The sequence below is a fragment of the Athene noctua genome, chromosome 11 (genome assembly GCF_965140245.1).
Source record: "Athene noctua chromosome 11, bAthNoc1.hap1.1, whole genome shotgun sequence".
NCBI classification, from domain to species: domain Eukaryota; kingdom Metazoa; phylum Chordata; class Aves; order Strigiformes; family Strigidae; genus Athene; species Athene noctua.
In genome coordinates this window covers 5,264,027-5,283,062 of record NC_134047.1, presented here as the reverse complement: position 1 = coordinate 5,283,062, position 19,036 = coordinate 5,264,027, and the positions used below count along the sequence as shown (strand labels likewise).

At 45.8% G+C, this 19,036-nt stretch overlaps 1 protein-coding gene across 1 annotated transcript in view; it reads right to left on the bottom strand.

Moving 5' to 3' along the window:
* Positions 1 to 1,286: 1,286 nt before the first annotated feature.
* The window catches only part of MAMLD1 (mastermind like domain containing 1), an 84,179-nt gene continuing 66,429 nt past the window's right edge, over positions 1,287 to 19,036 (bottom strand). The window contains exons 3-5 of the mRNA XM_074915371.1: positions 5,349 to 5,495; positions 3,797 to 3,878; positions 1,287 to 3,505 (exon numbers count right to left, since the gene is read on the bottom strand). Of these exons, the coding sequence (XP_074771472.1) occupies positions 2,487 to 3,505; positions 3,797 to 3,878; positions 5,349 to 5,495 (1,248 nt within the window). The 3' untranslated portion in view covers positions 1,287 to 2,486. The remainder of the gene's footprint in view (positions 3,506 to 3,796; positions 3,879 to 5,348; positions 5,496 to 19,036) is intronic.

The following is a 19,036-nucleotide window of genomic DNA, read 5'->3' as shown; positions in this document are numbered from 1 at the left end:
CGCTGCTCCCTGGCAGGACACAGCTCACGACAGAAAAGCTGCTGAAACGGTGCCAGTTTTCACAGCCAAACAAACTCACCTTTGTCCTCACCACAGACATACTCACAGGCATTTCTCCCCCTCTCTGCTGTCTGGAGGCGAGTCGGCATTTCTGTCTCATTCAGACGCTTGCTGAGTTTTACAGCCCATTTTGGGCAATTGTTTGGTGGGGCTGACTTCCTTTGCTGGAAAAACTGGCTTTTTTCCTCCTCACCCTGGTTTCACACACAAGTACATGCCATTCTCAGGACGAAGCTGGTTCGGGGTCATTCCCCTCGGAGCCTCTTGCACCACAAGGACCTGCCTTTGCCATCACCAAGCCACACAGATCTCCGGCAAGGCCGGGGGTGGTTGTGCCTGGGAGAGGTCTCTGGACCACCTGGCAGCAGAGCTTGGACTCGATTGCTTTAAACTCCGTCTGTCCCCTCTCATTTTGGACCTCAGAAGCTGTTTTCTGCCACCCAGCTCCGGAGAACAGGCTTCTAGAAGGACCCACGCCAGGGTGCCAAACCCCTCCCTCCAGCATGGATCAATTTGAGGGAGATCCCCCCCCAGGAGATTTCCTCAGGCTTGCCCGTGACCACAGTGTGCCCAGGACAAAGGGCAGCACTGACATGTCTTCTCCACCAGCCCTAGGAAGCTGGGGTGGCATCTGGCCCTGTTTAAATGAGGCAATTTTAGCTACAGATTCTATTTGTGCATTTCTTTAAGATTGCCAAAACGTTCCTGTTCCTTCCCACCCCACCTCCCTGCCCCACGTTCCCCAGGGCAGGCACCAGCTCTCCTGTCGTTTCTGTGTCAAAGAAGTGATGTGTTGTACCTGGCATCACCCTCGCTGGCGTTGTGGAATGAGCCAGGTGGGACTGCACTGCAGCCCCCCAGCTCTCCTCACCACCTCACGCTGGGCACGGCTCTATTTTCTGATGGGCCAACTGGTATGGGCATTTAGAAATAAGAACTGTCACTTAAATAAACATGTTGCTATGTAAAGAAAAACCCAACAGAGATTAATTTCACGTTCACCTATAATTACACTGGAAAAGGAGAGCAAGCCTAAGAAATCACACCTTAAAATAAAATTAAAGCCTGCTTCAATTCTTTGTCTAGCCCATTTCTTTTACTAACAGCACACACACACATTTGTACAGGTTATTAGACTGACGTTGCAGCATCCTGGACAAATCAAATTAATGCAAATATCTGCAGGTATGAAACACTGTAGCTGAGGAATGAGCACATAAACTATATGCAGTTTTCCCCTGGCAGTTTATTATGGTATGAAGAAAAAAAACATTCTGTGCTTGAAGCTGACGTTATATTACAAATGTATTGCAAAGTATGATGTGACTATTAAAATATGATTACACAAAGTATGAACATTTTAAGAAGTTTACAGTACAGTGAATCTTTTATAAACAGACTCTTAAATATACATAGGACAATAGTAGCTGACAGAAAAACATCAAAAATTAACTATTAATGTTTATAGACTTTTCCCCTGAAAAAAGTCTCACATGAAAACAGAAATTATGAAAAGCCTTAAAACCAGGAACAAATCACCTGTACACTACAAATATACATGGCAGAGGTGTGCAAACCAGAGCTACCTTTTTACGGAAGGGTTCAGTTGCCAGGGAGGCTTGGCAGCATCTCCCCCGCCCCCCGCCTCGGGCGGCGCAGAGCCCCCAGCCTGCGATGCCCACACACGCACGCACACACCCGCCGGGCAGCGCCTGGAACGCCGCCAGCGCACACTCGCTGCAGGACAACGGACGGCACGGGGTCGGTCGAATCAACCTGCTGGAGTGGGTCAAGTTGAGAACGTGGCCGGGTTCTTGCAAACGGATCTCTGCGGGCAGATCCCTGAATGCACCAGGAGCCCAGATGGGACCTACATACCAGAATCGGGCTGTGAGACTCAGCTATGAGGGAATCAGCAGCTCCTTTTATGGATTTTTTTTTTTTTTTTTTCAATGCAACTTTTCAATCTTTCCTCTTGATATGGGAGAACAGATGCCACATTTGATTTCTGCTTAGTCTGGTTGCAATGACACCCCTAGTTCATGTGTTAAGTTATGTCAAAAACATAAGTATTTTATGCTGTAATACACAGTATTACTGAAACTAACAATATTATTTGCATATTTATAACAAGGTATAATGAAATCCCTATAATAAAACCAAAAGGTATGCTATAGATTTATTTACAAACAGTCCAGCAAAGAAGTATAAATACTTCTACATTTAAGGTTTAGGAAAACATAATTTACAAAATATTCAAATATATACAGTCATCTGAAAAACTGCCAATATTAAACTTTGATGCAGGCAAAGAATTGGCTGAGTCTATTCATTCTGTATTGAAAGAGGCGGCGGCTTTCACGGGTTGTCTGTTATGTTCAAAAGCCATACGTATGTTATATACAACGAGGCTGCTTCTCTCCGAGCTAAACGTGTCCGGAGCTTTGAGCATGCTGTCCCAAAATGTCGTCTATCATTGTCAGATTGTTCAACCACTCTTCATCATTGCTGCTGCTGTTCTTCATGAGGGAGTCGAGGAAGTCAGTGTCACTGCAGTTTGCGGGCATGACCGAATTGCTGTGCTGGGACACAAAGTCGTACTGTGGCAGCTCAGCAGCAGCGCTCATCCTGTTGAAGGCGTCGGGCGGCTGGCCCGTGGCAGGGTAGCTCGGCGGGCCAAGGCCCGAGGCAGGGTTGAGCTGGTTAAAACTGGACACTCCCTGTGGCATTGATTTCATAACATTCATAGCTGGCAACGGTCCTCTGGTTAAATTGTGTCTCAAGTTCTGATTACTCATTGAGCTCAAGCCCTGGCCAGACTGCCCCATGCTCAGTTTTTGCATCTGTCTAACCTGGACACTGGGAGCGATCTGGTTCGGGGGCACTACGGCTTGCTGGGAGAACTGCTGCCCCGGTGCACTCGGTCGCACGTTCTGTTTGGAGAAGAGGGTGTTACCGGAGAACTGCTGCATGCTGGTATCCATTTGGCTTTGATTTGGCATCCTTGGCACAGCGGTCGGCGTCCACATCTGGGCAGATGAGTTGGGGTAGACGTTAGGGATTCTTGGCATACTCGGCTGCCTCAAGTGTTGCTGAGTTGCAGAGTGATTTGCTAAGGAAGCAGAACTGAAGCCTGCCATCGGCATTCCTGGCCGCGCAGCAGAGTGGCTGTGTGCTGTTTGGCACCCCGAGTTCATGCCCAGTGAGTTCTGGCTTGGACGCAGCGCGATGTTAAAGTCAGAATTAGGCGGAAAAATACCCTGCTGCTTGCTGGAGTTGTGTGGAATCATCACCATCGTCCCGCTGCTCTGGCTGGCAGTGGCCGGGGCCATGCCAGAGCCCAAGGTGCTCTGGAGCATGGCTGGGTTAGACGGCAGCATGCGGTGGTTGGGCGGAGGAGCTGGCATCACCTGGCTGCAGTCAGCGGGAAGGGGCTGCTGCACGGCTGCGCACAAAGGGACACGTTAGCTGGTGGGCACATGTTCACCTGGAGACATGGCAGAGCCTTAAAAGGCTGCTGCTGCGTCTCTCTCTTTCATTACATGGGCCTCTCCTCTGTGCTCTTTGTAACAGAGTTATTACTGGAGTGATAAGAAAACGAGTCAATCTCGTGATATGTGATAAAATGTGAAATGTTTTTATTTCAGGGCAGAGAATCATTAAGCACCCTGTATTTAATCAGACCCCAGGCCCTGGCTCCTCGAGGCTTTTTATAGCACACCATTTCCCTCCTTACCTTGAAACTGATTGATCTGCTGAGCCGCAAACAAATTCCTCTGCTCAGATGTTACTCCTAGCATATTCTGTCTCTGCTTTTCCTGGAAAACAAGGGGCATAATAGTCAAGCTGCAGTCTCCTGACAAGCAAGAATAGCAGCAGACACTTGAAGTGTAGCCGCTGTCATCATTAACAAGCCCTCCCCTACACACACACACACACACCCCTCTGATGAGACTCAGCTCAGACAGTTTATTTCAGACTGGATCTTAATTTCTCCCATGCCCCTTCTCGCAGAGGTGTCCTGACAACAGCCCAGCATTAGGACGCACAGCCTTCAGCAGGTGCTATGCAGGCGGCCCAAGGGGAGCTGGAGACCCTCGTGTTCTCAAGCTTATGAGTGAAGTGCATCACAGCTGGAGGCTGCAAGAATCCTGGCATCTCCCCAGCGCCTTTCGTGCTGACTATTTGGACGTGTTCTCTGAAGTGCCAGATCCGGGGACAAAAGGTGCCCAGAAGTCTATTAGTGAACAGGATCTGTGGCAGCATTGCAGGGACACACCGACGAAGAAGAGATTGTTGGTGGCTGTTACCCTGTCTGGAGGACAGCTCTGCTCGTGCGTACCATCACCTTTTGTGCTGGTTGCCACTTCTAATCAGAACACAGCAGGAAACCACAGGAAGCCAGGGATCCTCCGCAGGTGCTCCCTGCGCAAGGCATTGCTGGCTTCCTCCAAGTGACCCAATTTGCGTCTCCCACTACTAAACCCCAGGACCTGCCATCGCACTTGCATCCTTGCTGAGGACGGCAGCTGTGACCTGGGGAACTCCTCATGGACGGTGGAAGCTGAGGCCTGGCTCCCGCTGTGTTAGAGCAGCACAGATAAGCTTGAAGCCAACTGATGACAAGGAGGCAGAGTTGGTTTTGAAAGGGAGTTGGATCAATGAGCAGGACCGTACTTTGCTGAGGGTTTTATTACGCTACTCTTCTCTTTTCCCATCCAAAGAAATGAGCCTCCTTGACCCAAACCCAGCAGCATGCTCAGAAAGTCACAGGCAAATGCTCAGTGCTGCCTCACACAGCCCATCTGTGGGACTCCCCCATCCCTGCTCTTCATACAGCATGTTACAAACCTTGTTCATGCTAGACCCTGCTAGGGAAAACTGGAGCCTGATATCTGCTCTGGTAACTCCCCAGGGAACCAGAGAGAAAAGCAAGCATGGAGAACATCTCTCCTGGGGCTGACTCACCCTCCAAGCCTCCCTTCTCTGAATCTTCCCTCCCAAATCTGTGGCTGACCAACGATGACAGCAATGATACGGAGGTGACTGAATCCTTCCCTTGCATACGAGTGGGCAGAGCTGCACTCAGACTTGCTGAGCAGCACTTGGCCTTGGCCCCTCTTGGGCATGACATCCTGGACTCACCACAGCCCTAGTCTGACTCAACCCAGCAATTCCAGGTTCACTTCATAGTGTTTGCTGACTGGTGATTTCCCCATTCCAGTTAGTCCTGTCCTTCCCAGTGAGGTGGACAGCCCAGCAACCCACAGAGGCATTCAGCATCGTACCTGCATCAGCTGTCTTTTCATTATTTGCTGCTTCAGTAAATGGTTCCTCATTGTGTATCCATTTACCGTGGCTGGTGCCGGCACAGAGCCTCCGCTTGGGATGGAGCCCGGCTCCTGAAGTCTGGCAACAATTCCAGGATTTTGATCCTGCCAAGAAAGATGAAAAAAGAAAATTAATCTCATCAGGGAGATAACAACAGAAGCCCTTATCCTCTCTGCTGATGCCCTCTCTCCGGTCTTTGGCTGTCCCAAGGCCAAAACACCTTGTGGATTTGCATGGACCCGCATGTCACGGTGAGGACAGTAAGGGGCAGGGGACTGCTCTGATTTCTGAGGATCAGCACAAGAAGAAGCGAGAGAAGCAAAAGGTTAATCCAAAATTCTTTGTGATTAGCCCAAGGCTATGGGACTGATTCACTACCATTACTGGAGTCACATGGCTGCCTGGCTGGCAGAAGGGATGTGAGTAAAGCGTCACATTTCCCACCAGTTCCCCAACTGTTACACTGAAAGACATAAGGAAAGAAAAGTTGCATCAGGGTAAGATTTGGCAACTGAACATAAAGGAGAAGCCTACAGTAAAAGTAAACAGCAAACTAAAGGCAGAAGAGGAGAAAAGGTGCCATCAGACCAGGGATGCAGAAAGATGAGGAAGACATGGTCCTCAGATTGAAGTGGTTCTTGTGGGTTCCATGATAGGACAAACAAGGAGAGCTAACTGGGAAAGGAGGGGAGAGCATGACAAAATGTAGGGTCAGGTCATGGCCAGGCACAAATCAGTAATGCACTCGGTCTGACTCCTGGCTGATGCAAACTGGCCTCACTGTAAGTCCCCAGTGAAAGATCTGAGAGGGTTCTCACCAGCTAGGACTTGCCTCCAAAGAAAGAGCATTGTGGGGAGAAAAGAAAAAAAAATTATAAGAACACCATAAAGACACAACCCAAAAGGGAAAAAAACCAAACCCTGAAGTCTGAATCTTAGGATCTGGCAGGTAGTCAGGGAAATACAAGAAAAAAAATGAGGGAAGAAGTCAAGGCCTCACTGAGGACAAGAAGGGAAGCGATCCTGGAAGTGGCGTACGCAGGCACAGCAATACCAGTGTATTCTCCTTTCTCCATTTTCACATCCAGCTTCTGTATTATTTATGGTGTTTTGTTATTATTGGCAGGGAGAAGTATGTATATTATATCCAGCATCCTTAGCTGGGCCATGCTTCCTTTGTTTTCAGAATGGAAGCCCACATCCTTTGTTTGAGAATCAATGTTATCAGGAGATAAGCAAGAAGAAAATGGTTGTTGCCTTTTGACATCTGACAATTAGAAGCATGCTCAGATGGAGAAAACAGGATACGAGCCATGTTTCAGAGTGGCCAGGAGAAAGCCTTGGAAAGCATTTGTCACCAGGCAGGCTTCTTGGGCCTGGGGCGCCTTTCCACAGCAGCTTCACCATGAGGAATCACCCAGCTACTTCCAAGATATTCTTTGTAAGAGCGATTACCAAGAAGGTCACTGAAATTACTCATTTTTATGGTGCCTCCTTTTGTTGTAGCACTTTGGTCTATTATGCAAAAGCACAATTGATGAAATGTAAATGCCTGCTAGATAATTTACTAAAAGACACAAACCTGCAGCTCATCACTGCTCTCATTATCATTCCTATTCATGGGCAGTCTCATAAGACTAGACTTTATTACTGGTGCTTTGCTTACAATTCTGGTGGACATCTCTCCTCCTCCCCCTTCCCTCCTACCCATTTTACTCCCTCTCTCCCACAGAAAAAGAGGGAGGGGAGGAAAAAAGTAAATATGATTTACTACAGATGTAAATATGAAAGTTCATGTAAAGCTAGCACTCTGCTTTCATGTCAGACAGGATTCTGCAGCCATAGTTAAGCTTTGAATAATGCAGATTGCCTCTAGGGGAATATTTGAAAGTGGAGGGATTCAGTTTGTGTACTCTGCACATGAAAGACACTGAAATGTTCATACCACCAAAATCCCTGCCATCTATCCAATTTCCTCCAAACTTGTCTTGTTGCGTGCAGAGGGTCTGTGCTTACTGAAGCAAATGAGTTTAGTGCAAGGACAATCATTCTGATGTCTTGCTCAGGGCTATTGCATTAACAAGTCATAACATTAAAGTCTCTTTTCCTAATCATGTCCACCTCATTCTAATTTCTCCTAAACATCATCAAGAAAATAATGTTGATTTTTCCATATTATTAATGGCAAAGAAGTGTAAATCACATTACTAATTGCAGCTCTTGTGCTGTGGCAGTACAACAGCTTAATTATATGGGATTTTCTGCAGGCACCCTATAGCAATAATGACAATCAGCAAAGTTCATTTGCAAATACACAGAATGGGTTGCTGAGTTTTTCAGAGCGAAGTTGTATAATACTTAATTAGCCAGTAAAGAAACAATCTATAGATATAAATTTTGCTTTTGGGGAAATTAGGACAAAATAGCATACATGGGAAGACAAGGAATGAATTAAAAATCTTGCCTTCTACAGTTCACATTTAGGTTAAGCCAAGAAAGAAAAAAAATGAAAAGGAAAAACTTCTCTCATTTCACCACTAGTGGGAACTACTGTATTCTCTTACAATAAAAAATAACCACTTAAACGTCATGACTAAGAATAGCTCTGGTGTAGTCTAAAGGACACTGCTATCTGTACCAAAGGTTAATGAACTTTAAACATTTTTCCTTTTCATCACTCCCCAAGAAAAATCACTTTCCTTCCCATAGTAAGGCCAAGTCAAACAAGCCATAATCTTGACTTGTCTGTAGTTTGGACTATCCCATTTTAAAATTCAGGAAGACAGCAAAGAGAGGAGGATTCTAGTGTTGAAGTTGGGAACGATGGAAACGGGTGTTCATACGCAAAGGGGCATGCAGCTGAGACAGCTGTAAGCTACACCGGAGGGTACAGATGGCTATGGGGAATTCTAATTCTTCAACTTTTAAAAAAATGTGTTTGCATGTAGGTATCAGGTTTTTTTGCCAGTTTTCCCTCCAAAAACTCATATTAAAACATCAAATGGGCAGAATCCCTAACCAAATGGCACGCCACGCAGACCTGGAATTGGAAAGCATGTGTTTCTGTTGCTAGGCAAAGTGTCGCACAGCAGGTCCAGAGCTCCTGCAGCACTCCCTGGGCTTTCCAGTGTGGCAATTTCTGTTCACAAAGGCACAGGGGCTAACCACGGATTTGACTGAGTAGCTTATGCACTAGTTCCGAAAGCAAGGAGAAAAGAATCAGGTTCTGGGTTTGCGGGAAGGTGTACTGTTTCTGTCGGTATTCCGCCACTGACCGTAATTGTAAAAGCCGCTGCACAGCCCAGTGAAACCAGTCCCTCCCAGCCGCCCAGCTGGTGCACAATGGCAGGCTGTTCAGCCTGGGCAAACGCATCTGCAAATTACTGCGTCCAACTGTAGCGAGCGTGTGGGTCTGGTCCAACAAAATATTTGGGCAACCACTTAATGGAAAGTGTGTGAACGGTCCCACTGAGACCTACCACGTATATTTATGAATCTACATCCTTCTAAAAATCTACTGATGAGCTCGATCTGTCCAGCCCCATCATCTGATTACATGTAAGATGCACAACTGCAGTAAATAAGCACGGAGATGAATTGTTCTATGTGAATGCGGTTGATAAACTCCAGTCCTCAGCGCTTAGTTATATACCCTGTAATCACTTTGTGGCTTCACTTAAGCGAGAATGAAGAAATTTATGGCCTCTGATTCCTCTGAATCCTCATTAACAAACAGTCCAAAAAAGAATTTAAAAGCAAGACTTTCTGAGGATCTGAGCTAGAGCTTTAATCGCTATTTGTCAAATATGTAAAAATCCCTCTAATCTTTAATAAAGGGCATTCATTGTTTTTTAGGACTATGTGAAAACACTAAACTCATTTATCATTATTAAAGTTTCCCATCTGCTCTTACGGTGTAACTCCGAAGAATATAACAAAGAAATGTACATGTTAAATTGTATTGACTTAAGCCCAGAGCTATTGGAGATGTACAATTTATTTCAGCGAGGGCATGAAGGGGACTGCAGGCTGCTAGACAGAGTCATTTGTCCAATGCTGAAAAGACAGTTATCTGCACCAAAATGGCTCTTGGAAAGGCACATTTGCTTTATAAGAAATAAGCTGCCAGGTGAGACCATTCAGCACTATGTTACAGACCCAGACAATAAAACTAAGCCATGAATTTCAATAGTTAACAGATGGACTAATTAAAGACTGAATTCTTTGTGGTTCTAACAGATAACCAGGTCACAGCAAGGTTACCGAGAGAGAGACAGGCAGCTTTGCAAATTTCGGTAGATATTTGCAGAGTCGGGGAAGAACTGCACTTCCTAACTGAAAGCGTTAGCAGCCGTAGAAGAACAGAAATGTGTCTAATTAAAAATGTGTATCGTACCTGCCTTGTAAAAGTTTATTCCATTACAAAAGACACTGCTGATTTGAGAAATATTCCCTCCACTTTCAATGGGGCATCCAGCTGAATCCAGTAATTATAGAGCTTAAAACAGAAGGGTTGTTGAGATGAGCCACAGTACCCCAGCATGAAAGGAAAAGACGAAAGGAAATGGGTCGCTCAGGGTAGATGTTTGCTGTAAATACGAGAAAGGGACAAACTGCTTTTCCACCAGGTTTTTTTGGTTTTTTTGTAACCAAAGATAACATAGCTTGAAGTATTTACTAAGACATCACGCAGTTAAAAAAACCCCAAAACACAGAGAGGAAAAACATGGCTACAGGACGTGACAGGAGGCAGTGCCAGTGCTGTGCTCCGAGGCCCTGCCTGCTTGGCCGGGGACTCTCGGTGGATCTGTAGGGACAGCTATTCTCTAGGGGTGGGGTGAAGTTTCACTAATCAAGTTTTGTTCTGTATTTTAAGAACATCTGTTACGTATGAGGAGTTCTGTACTCGGGTGAGGAAATGCAAATACTAGTTTCAAACTAGTGCCTCTGCACTTCCCTGTGCTCCCGCCCACCTGCCATGGATGGTCTCCTGTCTAGGAGAGGTGCTTGCATTCAACTTGGGGGGCTTTCACAAAGCCTGGGCAGGACTTCGCTCTGAAGTCCAGGCCTAAGACTCCTAGGCACAACAACTCTACAAATACTACAAAATAAGCAATTCAAACACTAATAGTATTAAAGTTGCCTCACTCATAGAATTTCACGGTTGCAAGTGTTTCGTGTCCAGATCCACAGAGAAGCCACACATAGACTCCCAGTGTCTAGTGACCTGGTGCGGCCCCATAGGGAACCTTGATGCCACCTTTACAAAGGAGGGTCCTTGACTCCACAGCTGTTAATCCAAGTAGGTACTAAGATGGTGAATCTGTTTGGCCAGTGCATGCGAACAAAATCCAGGGTCATGGTTCGGCACAATGATCATGTCAGCCCACTCAGGAGGGTGATGTCTGTGAGATGCCATGATCATTTGCTTCATGCAGAAGTCGGTGGTTACGTATGCTTCTTGCCTCTGCTTCTTGTCTTCAACAAAACTCTCCCTTTGCTCTTTGGAAGTTTTCTGTCTTTTCTCTCTCCTCTATTCTGCTCACAGTTCAGAGATGCTCTTTGAGATAAAACAGTCTTTCAGTTCAGAAATACTGCAAAGCTTTTTTTTGTTTGTTTGTGTGTTTGTTTTAAAACAATGTATGAACATTGATAAAACAAACTGTGCACCTCAGTGGATCTTTTTTTTACCCATCTTTCACTCACTTACTTGATATACAAGCATGTGAAATACTACCAGACTCAAGTTTCTAAGCTTATCTTGGGGGCTGTCAGTCAGGAAAAGGCTTTGTTTGAAGATTGTAAGTGATCCATGGGTATACGGTTTTGTTTAAAAAGAAAAGTTCTTTTAAGTTTTTCTTTCTTTTCATACAGCATGAGCATGCACAGCTTCCTTCAAAGGTAGTCCTCCTTCTTTACTAGGAGCAATGACAATATCACCACACCTGTCTAGCAATTGTATCAGGATCTCCTCCCTTCAAGCAAAGCAGATGAAACACTTAATTTCCCTATAGCTGCTCTTACACTGCATGCTGTTGAAAACAAAACAAAATCCCATCAAAGTATCCAAAGTGCTTTTAAAAATGCATCCAGAATTTTAATAAGATGGAAACTGAATACACGTCCCCTCTTAAAAAAATTAATCTGATTAGTTAAAGCTTTTGTGCAAAGACTCTACCAATATTTTCAGAGCCGGTTTCATCCATCAAAACATGCCGTTGAAGAGCAGCAGCAATCAGATCAACAGAGAGACAGAAAATGCAGAGTGAATTATTGCAACAGTGATTTTTCTCGTAGATGAAAACACATCCTTTAGCGGGCAAGTTGAAATCAAGCTGTGATGCTGTTACCAGCACCATGTTGTTAGAAAGAACATGGGGAACAACTCTGGGAGCAGCCAAGAGCCTGGGGCACAACACGGATGGGAGTGTTGGTGTATCACAGACACACACAACCTCCCAGGGGTTGCCGTGCTTGTAAGGACGCATGATCAAGACTCCAGCAACAGCAGCTACCCTGCAGATAGATCCTTTGGCCCAGATGAACTCCCTGGCCACAGGTGAAGGCAGCCCAGAGAACAGCTCTGCTCCACCATCCCATGTGGAAGACAAACCTTCCAGGAGGAGCAGAGACCCACGGAGGCTCTGCCAAAGCCCTGATGGCAATGGGACCTAGGTACCTGCAGTGTTAATACACTTTTCTTCCACCTGAGAGCAATGCCCTAGGGCTAGACTCATCCCCACCAGTCTTTGTACCACCATACTTTGACATAAACCGTATCTTACTGTTTTTATGTGTATACACCCAAAGATGCAGGGATGGGTGGTTTGTACCTGTCTATATAACATATAGTCAAGATTCAAAATTGGATTCTCTGCAAAGAACAAAATATTTATATTTGGCTTGTACAGCTATCATGATTCTCCAACCCTTGACACCACACTCTTGTTCCCATGGAGGGCAGCTTGCCTATAAATTCAATGAGATAATCTGAAACTGTATTTATCTCACCCAATTTTGGCTGGTAGTCCTTCTGCCTGTCTCTACAAGGTTGCACTAGCTGTGATGACAAACTACAACGTCTCGTATCTATAAAGTGGTTTGACTCAAGTAATCCTTGTGTTATGTCAAGGCATGCTCTTGGAGGTGTTGATGAGATTCAAAAGGAGCTGGGTCAGCTCAACACCCGACAGAAACGCAGTGACTGACTGGCGAATTTATGTACTAGGGAGAGCAGAAAAGATCTGATAGAAAAAAGTGAAGATTTCATTCTAACAAAGTGAAAGTCAGGAAATCTTGAGCTACTGGGAGAAATCAGTTCTCTACCTGCCCATTTCTGAAAAGCTCTGCGAACTGCAGTGAGGTGGTCTGGATCACAGAGATTTGTGAATCCCTTGATTTCTCGAAGTTAATGTTTCCGTGAATTTCTTTTTCTTTTTCATGCACAGGTTCAATTTGCAGAGGCAGATGCCCAAGTCTTGTTAACTTTCAATAGCAGTTGGCTAACCACTTCTGAGAAGCCCTTTGCATGAAAACCTGCCCATATGCAAAACCCAACAGTATATACTCCTGATTTCTCATGTAAGTGCACAAAGCACCCTCTGGCACAAAGTATCACATCACTTTTTCAGTATAAAACCACTCACAAGCTTACTCTTTCCTAGCAGATGAAACTACTCAAACCCTAAAATGGCTGTATCAGATCTAATCAGGTGCCAAAAATCACCACCATGACTTACAAAACAAAATGCAGTGATAAATAATATGCTAAAATAATGGATACAAAGTAGGCTGTGACTAGGTAGTCCTCATGATCAAATTTTTAAAACCAAGATATTGACATGTTAAAAAGGAAAAATATATTAAGGTGACCTTGAGTTAGGGGAATAAGGAGCGATTACATTATTTTTTTAAATGGAAATTATTATTAAAACACCCGAAGCTGAGCTGCTGTAACCAAGTCAACTCAATCTCCCCTTAAAAATTCCTTTTTTCCCCTTCCATTCAGATTGTATTTACAAACTGTAGATGTCTCATTTTTTTCTTGTGTCATTTCATTATTACAGAGTTGAGATCACTAGCCATCTGCAGCTTCATTTCATCAAGCTCTGATTTGTCCTTGGAGCAAGGTCATCCGGGACAAGAACATAAAATGCTGCTTTCCTCAACTGACAGTTCTTTATGCCTTCCTGTAAATATTCCCCACTAATTTTAAATAATTTTACCACTTCATACTCCCCCTCACGCACACTGAAAAGGCTGAAATACACGCATATTAATAAGGACCTTGTCATTTAACCACTGCATGACATATTAGAAGCAATTAATGGTGTTTATTTGCTGATAACATAGGCATTTCGAACTCCAGCTCAAGAATCCTTGGTAGCTTCATGTGACTTGCAGGATATTAGCTATGGGTCAGAAGTTGGGACCCCCCCATTCAGCATTAGCATATGCTTGGAGCAACTCTGTTTTCCATCAAGCAGAAAAAAAATGCAGCCAATGCACAAAAATTACCAGCTGCTATATACCCTATGGTGGGTGAGCGATAATAAAACATCACTAGGTGTATGTGGGTTCATTCATCGAAATCAATAGACCGGTAAGGAAAGATTTTCAGGCGCATCACACAATGTTCTGAGCTAAAAACAAAGAAAACAGAACATGGAATTTCTACTCAGATCAGATTTGACTTGCCATAAATTCTAAAGCATCTTCTCTGAAGCAGAGACTGCTGCTCTGGATTACGTCAAAAAGAGAACAAACCAACACACCCAACACACACACACACACACACACACCCCGAAAAAAAAAAAAAAAGCAGGGTAAATTAATTGAGAGTATTCATTACCACACCCATAAAGCAACAGGGAATAACCGAGTGATTGAGAATAATCAGCACTAGTTCTGGGGGTCAGTCTCCCCCCCGGTCTCTGGCTGCAGATGCTGGCAACAGCAGGCTGAAGGTCTCGGCTCTAATCTCCAACTCAAGGTGCGTATCTTTTGGCACCTGGAAAATTCACTTCTGGGCTGATGTAGTGGATTCTGAGATATGCTCTGCTGTACGCAGCCATCTGGCTCACAAATAATTGTGTAAGAGTTTTTTACCTGGGTGCCTTTAATAGCCCCAACAGTCCTAGCCATGAAGACGTGCACATCACAGAGGTCTGTTAGCAAACACACCTGGATAGATGCTGTGCAGGTAGGCACACAAGCCTCCGATGAGTTTACTTGCACAAGCAAATGTCCCTGTGGGCACACAATGGAGGGTTAGTTCACGAGACTGTGAGCATGCAATTTGTCAGGAGATGTATAAAATGGGATCATTAAAGGTGAACTCCCAAGCCACCTCTAAAGGAGATGATCTTGAACAGTGAGTTTGTTTCATGACTGAGTCACAGGATAAAAGCTGCCTGTATGGACTCGGGCTCACGTGACCAGATTCAGTTTCCAGTTCCATCATACATAGTTTCTTCACATGACTACGGACAGGTTGCTTCATTTCTCCGTCTCAGTTTTCCCCCCCAAAATGTTACTCCCTGAATAGGAGAATGAGGGTCTGTTTCCAGGGGGGGTTATGTCTTCGGCCTCCTGAAACGGTGCTTCTCCCATGCCCTCGAGTTATGACCCCGAAGACCTGCAGCAGAACTGTGCTCCACGCTACTCACCAGTGAGAGGTCGAAGGGCTTTTTCTGCTTCGCTCCACATATGAGATTTTGTCGCGTCCTCCTCTCTGCATCTCTCCTCTGGGTCCGGCCACAGCTGGTTGCATCTCAGAACGGCACTAAACTGCAGTAAGTTGTAATGGTCCCTGATGGCCTCTAACCTGGCTGCACAGACCAGCGAAGCGCAGCATGTCCCAGCCACACGCCCCGTGATCCCATGACTTGCTCCTTATGTGCCAGCAAAAGAAGCTGCTGCAACAACTACGGACATCGCCACACCTGGAGGATCCCTCGGTGCCCAGCTGGGAGCTGTGTAAAGAGGGCTGTGTGCTACGAGAAGTCAGCCCTGTGTTTTGAGTGGTACGAAAAGAAGAGGCTGGCTGAGGTGGTTATGGGTGAGAATCCTAGGATCTTCCTGTAAATCTTGCTTGGTATTTTATTGCCAGAGCTTTTACTGCGGTGAGAACAGTCCTGTTTCACTCTTCATCGTCTTCTGCATCCCTGGTTTCTGCTCACTTCCATCCCCATTATATGTCCTTCTTTGTCTTTTCATGGCAGGAAATACTTTTAATTCAAAATTTATCCATGATGAAAAAAACATCCAAGTGCCTCCAAATGCCATCTTCTCAAGTCAGCCAACATTGCTCTGAAATTCTGTGGGATTTTGGTGCCTCTGTCACTTGAGATAATAGGAGTCTAGGCAACATGTGCCTTTGAACACTTGGCCAGCTGCGCTTTTGCTGTAAGGAAAGAGGGAAGCGTATAAAAGAAGCAAGGAGGCTGGAGCTAGTCCCCGGTCCCTGAGAGGCAGAGATGTTGCAGAGCACTCACAAGTGTTTCTTCCACGGAGACATCGCATGTCAACAGTTAACTTCCCTTTGTTCCCATCCAAATGATTAAGGTTAGAAGCTTGCTTGGTGACATCACCAGAGTTTAAACATGCTGGATATGGTCCAGGGAGCCAAAGTTATTGCTGACCCCATGGTTACTGATCCGCTCCGCAAGTAGCTGATGTCTGCTCTCACTTTATGAATTATTTAATGGGTTAAAGATTGGTCAGATCTTCTTTATGCAACATACAGCTATACAGTGGGCAGGAGGACATAAACATGCATTAACAAGGTTAAAGTCATATACTGTAACTACACTGTTTTCAGCTTCCAGCTTTATTGACTTAATCATGCCGGCACCGCAGCCAACAAATCATTAAATCCATTCCATTCTTTTGCTGGTTACCAACCACAAAAACAGAGGCAGGCAAACACGGAGCAAATCTCAGAGGGGGTGGGGAGCAGCGGCGGGGTGCGGGGCAGAGGGAGAACAGTGGGATCACTATGGAGCGCCGCACTGGCCTGTCACTGCCAGCACAAAGACGCCAAATCTGTCTTTACGGACTAAGTGGTTTCATGGTTTAAAGTGACACACTCATTTGTTCCTGTTCTGCAATGATTATAGAAAAGAAGAAGGGGGGGTGTGGAATAAAAAGCAAACTGAGCTTCTTCATACCGTAAGAGCGTGCGTGTATGTGCGCATCCTCGCAGAGCCACAGATCTCATCTATAAACACACCCCAGGGCCAGGGCAGAGGAGATCTGGGCACTCGCTGCACCCCAGGGGTCTTGGGCTCCACACCGCACTCCCTGCTAATCTGCAGTGAAATGCAGGCATAATTAAGAGTTCAGTGTAAAAGAAAAAAGACATGGAGCATTAAATCTGTCCTTCTGTTGCCCTCCAGGAACAACTCTGACCACAGCGAGCAATGGGAAAAGTCCCCATTTTCAGATCGAAGCAACAACTTCACTTTCAGACAAAGGCTTTAACTTTTGAACTGGCACTTACTGTAACTTTTCCTCTCCACATCCACGTCCAGGCTTCCCCCAGAAGCTCCCTGATTTTCAGCAGTGCAGAGAACGCAGGTGCCCACTGCAGTCAGCATATTGCCAAAATACTGTTTCTAGGTCATGTTCAAGACATCCAGGTTTAAAAACAGAGCTGTCAGCTTATCAGTTTTGAACCCTTAAGATCTTTATTTGTCACTGCTGTTGTCCCCATTTGTTTCTTGATGGAAATGATCTTCTCTATCACCAGGAAATACAAATGGCTTGTTCTGTGCTAGGGCAGCATCACGTCAGGACATAGCTCCTCTGTGTTACAAGCAGGCTACGGAGAAGAATTCAGCATGAACTCTTGGAAACCTTCAGACATCAGGATGTTCTGCTTCTTTTAGGCTAGACACAGCCTATTTGAAGCTTTCCTCCACTGAGAGAACATGAAATAAGCTCCCCCTTCCTGGGGAAGACTCAGCTATACCAGGAGAGATTCCTGGCCCACTTCTATCTATTATGAAGAGAAGGCGCTGCCAACAATCTCCTTTTTCTTCACCTTCTGGGTACAGACTGCTTAGAGCTCCCTGTAAGAACAACCAGGATTCTGGCGTCCTACCAGCGCAGGGGCTTGGCAGATACATTTGCACCTTGTCCTGAGATTCACCACTGCAGACCTTTTTGAACACCATCATTATTTGGTTTTATAGTTGTTTTCTTTAGACCCAAACAAACCTTACAGTTTGAGTTCCAGCCTTGCCTTCTTTTGTTTACTTGTCTCCAGATCCTTATCACCCAGAGATGTCTCCTGGCTCCATATATTGCAAATAAACATATCATTACTCGGTGCAGGAGTCGGCTAGAATTCCTCTCAGAAACAGCCACCCGAGAAGAGCCTGTTCCCCAGCCTCTTGCCCGGGGTACTGAGGCGGTGGAACACCATCAAGGGTACTTCTTCCCAACCACCGCACTGGAAAACCAGACAGAAACAAAAATGCTTTCTGAGGCAGAAGTCAGCTATTTCAGGTACCTGTATGTCTTTCAACTTCACAGACTTTTGTATACTAGATCAGCACAGCTGCTGCTGCTGCTTCCAGAGATGGTGGAATAAATGTACCTCCAGAAGAAAGGGGCCAAGCCTAAGCCTGTTGTCAAGGCTTCCCTCACCACAGACCATCCATCACATCTTGGAGGTGCACATTAGGGTGAGGTGAAATTACCATCTAAAGAGCTTTTCCTCCACTGGCCACAGGAGGAGCCTAAACGATGGGCGCAGGAAGATGAATCCCAACCAGTCACAGAGGAAGGCTGACAATGGAGAGTGCTAAACCCACACCTCACAAGTCGCACACCAGCACTTCACCGTGCAGTTATTTCACCCTTTGTCCCATGTTCATCAGCCCTGGCTCCACGGTTTGTGCCCAGCAGAGCCAGCTCCACTGTACCCTACTAACACCACCTCCCACCACCGAACCCCAGCTCTGCAGCGCTCCCTGCCAGCGTGCACCCACCTTCCCACTTGTGTGCGCTCACAGGCCCAAGCCAGCAAAGCAAGGGCTGGTGTGATGGACACGTCAGCCTGGAGCACATCTTATCACTGACCTGTGCTTATCGAGAGAACATGGAAACGCAGAGGAGGCTCCACTGCCACGGTCATTAGCCGACAAGCTACTTCAAAGGGAACTGACAGTTGTGGTGGTGTTTTAGTGCTGACACACCCATCCAGGAGTAACACACCAGTTGGGCTATTTATAATCTCTGATTCTAAAGTCTTAAAATAGCACTGCTTTTATTTTTACATTTTTAGGCACGCTTGTGTATTCGAGCAACTCCATTCGCAGGCTCCACATCAAAAACATCCCAGCCAGACTCAGAAATGAGAGACAGCGCTCCGTGCCCTGCCCCAAAAGCAGAGGTGAATTCCCCTCTCCCCATACTCGCTGTCTCCTTGGCCAAGGTGATTAGAGTCCCCAGGCCTATTTCCACATATTTTTACATATAGACTGACTCTGCCAAATGCACAAAGCAAGGGACATGCAGCATGAGCCTGCAAACACCCAAATTCAGGAGAGCAGCAGAAGTGTCTCCTTGCAGTGCATGACCACACACGCGCTGCTCTTATCAACAGACACCGCAAAGTCTCTGAAGGAGTTAATGG